Source organism: Falco rusticolus, chromosome 7, assembly GCF_015220075.1.
Source record: "Falco rusticolus isolate bFalRus1 chromosome 7, bFalRus1.pri, whole genome shotgun sequence".
Taxonomy (NCBI): domain Eukaryota; kingdom Metazoa; phylum Chordata; class Aves; order Falconiformes; family Falconidae; genus Falco; species Falco rusticolus.
Window position 1 is genome coordinate 12,460,856 of NC_051193.1, and position 6,702 is coordinate 12,467,557.

General features: G+C 43.9%; 1 protein-coding gene across 1 annotated transcript; it reads right to left on the minus strand.

The window, feature by feature from the left end:
• Positions 1-3,268: 3,268 nt before the first annotated feature.
• On the minus strand, positions 3,269-4,448 carry CTXND1 (cortexin domain containing 1). The gene has a single exon (XM_037395788.1). The coding sequence runs from the start codon at positions 4,400-4,402 to the stop codon at positions 4,223-4,225; it is 180 nt and encodes a 59-aa protein (XP_037251685.1). The 5' UTR covers positions 4,403-4,448; the 3' UTR covers positions 3,269-4,222.
• Between the last annotated feature and the right edge of the window lie 2,254 nt (positions 4,449-6,702).

Below are 6,702 nucleotides of genomic sequence, written 5' to 3' on the forward strand. Positions count from 1 at the left end.
GCTGAAGTTGCCTGCTGAGACCTGTGATGACCCAGCAAGCTGGGGACACCTTCGGACAGCACAGGCTGCAGCAGCATTGCTTATGCGGTTCCCTGGCTAGCATCAGTCCCCGTTCCTTTCAGATAAACCTTTATGCTCACAGTTCTCCAGGGTGTCTGTCCAAATTCAGCCACTGCTGGCTTCAGTTCAGGTCTGCCTACTTTAACATTAGCCAGAGGAGCTGCTCTGAAAACAGCACAAAGACTCCATCCCGCCTCTGCTTCTGCCTAAGATGGAGTTAATGATTTGTCAGTGCCGTTTTGCCTTTGTGGCACAAAGGTCCTTCTGCCAGAGGACTCGCTGCAGGGGCAAGCAGACACATAAAGCACCCAGCTTTCAGGCAATAGAGTCCTTTTTATAAGATAAAAGAATTGGCAATTTCTCTCATTTTTTTCAAGAGGAGGAGTTCCTTGGGTGCTTTTTACTCAGCATATCACATACTCTGGCTTCTTCAAAGAGACCCCACAGATGCTCCACACTCCTCGTTTTCAGCTGCTAGCAGGGGGGATTCCAGTCTCGATGGCCCTGTTTCTTTTGCTATGCTGTTTGTTACTGATCGTGAATTGCTGAAATACGGTGTGTTGCAGTCCCCCGCTGAACTGAAGTTCAGCCCAGGGCTCTTGCTGTGAGAGTAACCTGAAATAGCCACTCTGGAGGAGCTGACCTTCCAGCAGAGCCACCAGAACACTTGGAGCTGGCTCCATCCTGAGCTCCTGAGAGTCTGTAGTGGTGTTGGTACACAGGGAGCAGTTCTCTGCTCTCACCCTCCAAGGAGGGCTGTCAAGTATATATATCTTTCTTGAAAACCATGTGTTTGAGAGCTCCTGGCAATTAGAAGTGAAGTACAACTGAGACAAGAAGGTTTTCCATGTTGAAGCTGTTTATTGTGTTAGATAAATACATTTGCAACAAGTTTGAATTATTTCCTCTGAGTGCAATTGCTGGTAGTATGGCATAATGATTAAAAAAAGAACCAAAAGTAGCAGAGGCACTTGTTGCATGCAGCTGAAATTGCAACTAAGCCCAGTGATGCAGCCCCTGCTGAAACCGACTTTCCACTGGCTGCAAGTGCAGCTTTGCTGGCGGGGTTCATGCTGCTGGCCTCGGGCGGGAGCTGTAAGGATGCACCTCGGGTGGGCAAGTCCTGACTCCAAATGCAAGGAGGATAAAATTTCTGCTTTCAGCATGATGTTTAGTATTGCTTTTGATTGAAGAGTGGTAGGGTTGTGTGATTGTAACCAGTGGGGAAGGCAGAAATCGGAATGCATTTACATTATCTATATTAAAACAATCACATTGACTCTTATGCAGTCATGTGAAAAGATTGGACATGAATACGTAGATGTTTATGGAAACTTTTTTGTCAAAAGGATGGACTTGACAGGCTATGCCAGGAGGACGAGAGCCTTTTATCAGAAAATAGAGCTACCCAGAGGGGTCTTTCTGTCAGGATTTTCAGGAAAATCCCTAAAATGGTTTGTACAGCTGGAAAGATGGACAAAAAAAAAAAGAGGTGGCAAACGTTCTTGCAAGGCAAACTTGTTAATTTGCTTTGCTCCTGCAAGGGCCATGTGTTGCTGTCCCTGCCACGCCAAGGACACAGCACACGACCAACCCTGGTCTCAGTGTAGTCAGGCAGCCCGCTCAGAGGCTTAAACTGAAGCCTGTGCTGAAGTCCTCAGCTGAACAGAGGCTTCTCAGTGACGCATGACAAAGCCAAAGAGTTCTGCGTGCAGATAAACATTGAGTGGAGTGTTGGCACTGGGAGGTGTGATGACAAGCTCTGTTCTTGCTCTGCATCAGCTGTGAACACAGCCAGGTGACCTCCAAACTGAACGTTCCTTTAGCCTGGAAATAAATGTATTTGGTGTTTTGTTTTTATTTATTTATTCTGTAAGTAGCCCCACTTGTATCAAGGTGGGATACAAGACTTAATGACAAAAAATGGGTTCTAAACTTTAGCCCAGGGAACAGAAGCAACCTTCTTTGAGCTGGGGCATCCATTCCTATGGTACAGATAGACACACTCATGAATAAGGCAGACCAACGTGTTTGCTCAAAGTACGGTGAACATTAGCATTCACAACTGAAAAACTCCTCAGTTACTGGTGATTAAGTGGCTAGCAGAAACTGAGGCTAAATAACAGCAACCTGCAGTAAGTAACCGAAGCAGTGGAAGTCTCTTGCTAGAGAACAGCAATGTTAAAGATGTCCTCAAATATTCTGCCACCTGAATCGGATCCTCCTACAACAGAGATTAGCAAAAACTGCAGTGCAAAAGATCCATGCAAAAATCTCCACATGCCTCGTAGCCTGCTATTTTGGGACCTCTGCAATCACAGTGCTGAGCACCTTGCATCCAGACTGTCCTCGGAAATCAGTGGAATATATAGCAAAGGCAGGTGCCATTTGGCATGGCTCAAAATACTGCAATCTCAATGGGAGAGTAAGCGGAGGTTTGGACACGTCCTCTGCCTGGGGAGAACTTCCTTTGCTGTATACTAAGATTCAAACCTTCCCCATTAGTTTCATGATGAGGAATTGTGAATCGATACCTTATTTCTGTGTCCCGAAGACTCTCCAAGTGCTTTCTGGTATTATGAGACCGACAAAACAATGTGAGACAAGTTAATATTGTTGTACCCATCTCACCAATGAGTAGGTAGAGGCACGTAAAGAAGTGACTTGCGTGATGGTCTAACAAATCTGTCAAAGTCGAGAACAGTAACCTACAAAGTCTACGTCCATATTCCTCACCGCAACCTTCAGTTCCACCTCTGTCACCCACTGTGCATTGCCTTGTGGCAAGAACCTAGAGGTCAGGTAGGATGGTAAGGAAGAGGAGAAATAGTGAAATGTCCTTCTTGCAGATTTGTGCTTTCAAGTCTTGTCTGCTCAAGATGCTTGTTGTGGTTGCAGTACCTACTCCATGTTGCTTCAGCAACTCCTTATAATCCCATAAACCAAACACTAGTCACTAAAAAAGGCAGCTGCGAGCAAACCTTAGAATTTGGGGATCAGAGGACATGGGAATCCCTCAGTCCCCACTCTTCAAAAGATAAATAATAAATTTCCAAAGCTCTCACATTCACTTGTGCCTTCTTGCATAATGGTTGTCTTGGTGAATTAAGAGGAGGAAATGTACAGCTATTCACCTTACAAATTTGTTGGGAAATTCCTCTTTTAAAAGTGCTGAATTTCTCAGAGGTAGAATGCACATTAGTGTATGTTACTTTAACAGTTATGCTGAGGAGTCTGAGTGACAAAACTAGGAGCAATGTTTCTGCTTATTGTCATATCTCGTCCCAGTGAAGTGCATCTAAAACATGATGGATGGATGAAGCTACATATGGAATCACTCTGAAAATCACAGCAAATTCTGTGTAGCTGAAACCAGCAGCATCCAAACTTTGCTCCGTGGGCTTCTGGTGGCTACCATAGCAAGTGGTCTGACACATCTGGCTAATCCACGGACCTGTGCCCGATGATATGCCTGGTTTTTGCATGAGTAGGCTAGAGCGAGGTGGTGCTACATGGTCACAGAAGTCCATGACCCCCTTGGAACTGTAGTCTGAGTGCTTCTGTATCATGGTCACTGGAAATAGGGTTGCAGTGGGGTCGGGAGTGTATGTGCAGAATCATGTGAGCTGAGATTAAATTCACTCATATAACCCTACCTAAGCACGGATGCTTTAGCAGTTCTACTCTGTGATGCTCTGTGATACAAAATTATAAAATCTGGGCCTTTTTTTTTTTTTTTGAAACGCAAATATAATGACTGAAGAAGATATTTGAAGCAATCTATTTCCAGGAAGGACAAAATGTTCCTGTTGCTTTTCCAAATTGTGATGGTTACCCTGGATTTGTGGGAGATACTGAAGGGAGAACAGACTGTGCTAGACCAAGAGTTATATTAGGAAATGTCTGGAGAGTCTTGTGCTACTTGAGTTACAATGATAACTGTTTTCAGTAAAATAAAGGTTGCTGCATAGTATTAAACTGCGCTGCCAGAATGGCTTGCTGATATCCTGACCTGTTGAGCAAGAATCATTTACACTATGTGCTCTTAGAGATATTGCCGTTGCCTTGCATATCTGAAAATGGCTGTTTGTGTGATAGCCTTCCTGGTGGGAAAAGGCCTCCTGGATCGCAGCATTTTATGGCTCTGTCTAGGGAAGTCCTTTCAGTCATCTAGATGCTGCTCCTCCCATGTAGATGTAGGGATGGCACTGTAAGGGTCCATGATGACTTTTGCACAACGAATAATCATCACAATCAGGAAGAGACAGAGGAAGACGAAACATGCTAATGTCAGTCCCTTGTCCACATCGACGTACACAGGCTCTGGGGTTGGTCCCTCCATTGTTTATGTCGCTCTTCATCTGGGTTTATGTTTGCTCCTAACATCATCAACCACCTGCCAAAAAAAAAAAAAAAAAAAAGACTGCATCAGACACAGGTGATTGCTGCTCTGGAGTATGGGGAAACTCAGGGGTGGAAATAAAAAGAGAAAACCTCTGTGATATGTTCTTGTAGGGAAATGAAGCTGCTGGGAATGTCATAGCTCAGGTAACTGACAGCTGTGAAAGGAAGAAACCTCATCTCCACCTTAATTTAGCCCATGAATGCTTCTTGCTAAAATATTAGACAATTAAAAGAGATGTTAACGAAGGAAAGAGAAGCAGTGGTGAATGAACACTATCCCCTTGAAATACCATCTCTTGAAAGAGCTACAGACGCTGTTCTTGTCTCAGCATTTCCCAATCATAATAATATTTCCCCTCTGCTAGTGTAAAAGAGCAGACAAATGGCAGAGCAGACTGTTTCTATCCCAATTTTCCTCTCTGTCCAAACACTCCCTGTCTCTCACTGGCACAAAGCGAAGTGAGAATTATGCATACTTATTTTCCATAACATTTAATCTCTGGTACTCATAGGTTCTCCAGGCAATAGAAGATTTTTAGGAGCAATATAATTTTGAAGTGGATGTTTTATCACCCAGAGAAGTACAGGTTATTATGTGATTAGTACTAGGATTATCTTATTTGATGCAGATGCCTGTGTAGCTGAAGGTCTCGTCTGACCTCATCACCTGAATCCATAACCAAAATGTCTTCAGTAGAGGTTGACTCCCTTCTGCCTCTGCAAGTTTGCCTCTGGATAATTCCTTAGCTGCTAACACAGGTTGCTTTGCATGAAGATGCTGAAGAAGGGGAACTGACCTGGCTTGTGGAATTGGGTCACTGCCCAGGGGTGGGGGAATCTTCTCCTGACATCCACCTTTGGTCAAGGTGGGAGGTAGAAATCTTGAGGGTTACTGTTGTAAAAGAGCAGGAACATGAATGTCTTTTTAAAACAACAAATTGCTCACATCAACTGCAATAATCTAAGAACTCATCCCTGCTTTATTTGGAGAAGAGAGGTGGGAAAGAAGATGCCGATCCCTAGGGAGAACTGGGTGACACTTGGGTATCAGGTGGTCCAATTGCTCACTGTAACTACATTAATACAGTTAGGAAATATCAGGTACAGATTTCATCTACACAGCCATGTTTGCCTGATTACATTTCCAGTGAGCTGCTGCTGCTGGCAGGGCTATTTCAGTCGCAGTTCACATCTGGCTGAAGCATCATGTTCTTCCACATCGTGCTGTGCCAGCTGTGAGCGGGTGTCCCAGTGACTCCTGAACTCTTGTGCCCTGCAGTGTTTTTGGTTTCTTTCTTGGGGTGAAATAAGGACCTTTTATTTGAAAAGTTCACAGTTCCTTTTCCGTCTCATAATTTACTCCTTTTCAAGTTGTTTTCCAATCTCACCACCTCCTAGATCCTACAAGGGAAGCATAAATCAGCTGGGCCCTCCAGCCTATTTTAAGCACAAGGACGGCAGATTTTTTTAATTTTCTGAAAGCACAGAAATTACTGCGACAGCTGGTTCTGCAGCAGGGAGAAGAAAGAGAAGCTGATGACACATAGTGAATGAAACCAAGCAGACATCATGTGTATTTACCAGTCACATCCTTAGGATGGGCCAGCACATTTGGGCTCATGGAGAATGACTGAGGAGAGTAGGATCAGACTTGTAATGCTCACCTAGTCTGATCAGAGGCCTGTTATTCCCAGAAGACACTCTTACCACTATTTCATCAGCCAACGGATCTTATGTTACAGTCTATACCTTCATTTGGAGAAAAAGAGTCAAGGCTTTGTTAAAGGCTGAGTATTAAGTGTGGATACTTGTTTCCTTTTTGCTTTTTTTTTTTTTTTGTGTGTGTGTGAAGCTAAAGAAAACAATGTTATCAAAACTACTAATGTAGCCCAGTCCTTCCTGAAGTATGCTTGTGAAGGTCTGACAAAGATGGATTTGTTTTTTCCCTCCTGAAATTCTGGCTATGGCACCATGTGGTGTTATTTCACAGCAAGTTACCTCCTGCAGAATGTCAGAACTACCTGGTAATTTCCATCAGTCCTGATCTTTGAAGAAAAACTGCATTTTCAATCAAATGCACTTTCTGCTAAACAGTGAATCATTTATGTGGAAAACGATCTGAGGTTCCAAGTAGAGATCCATCCCTTGGAGATTTTTCTCTTCAAAATGGCATCACACGATCTCAAGTGGAGTCGTGGTTCAGGTGCCGCATCCTTCTGCGTGCCTCTGCCCCCAGGA

Coding starts and splice junctions, on each gene's coding strand:
- CTXND1 (XM_037395788.1), bottom strand. CDS start 4,402: ATGGAGGGACCAACCCCAGAGCCTGTGTACGTCGATGTGGACAAGGGA.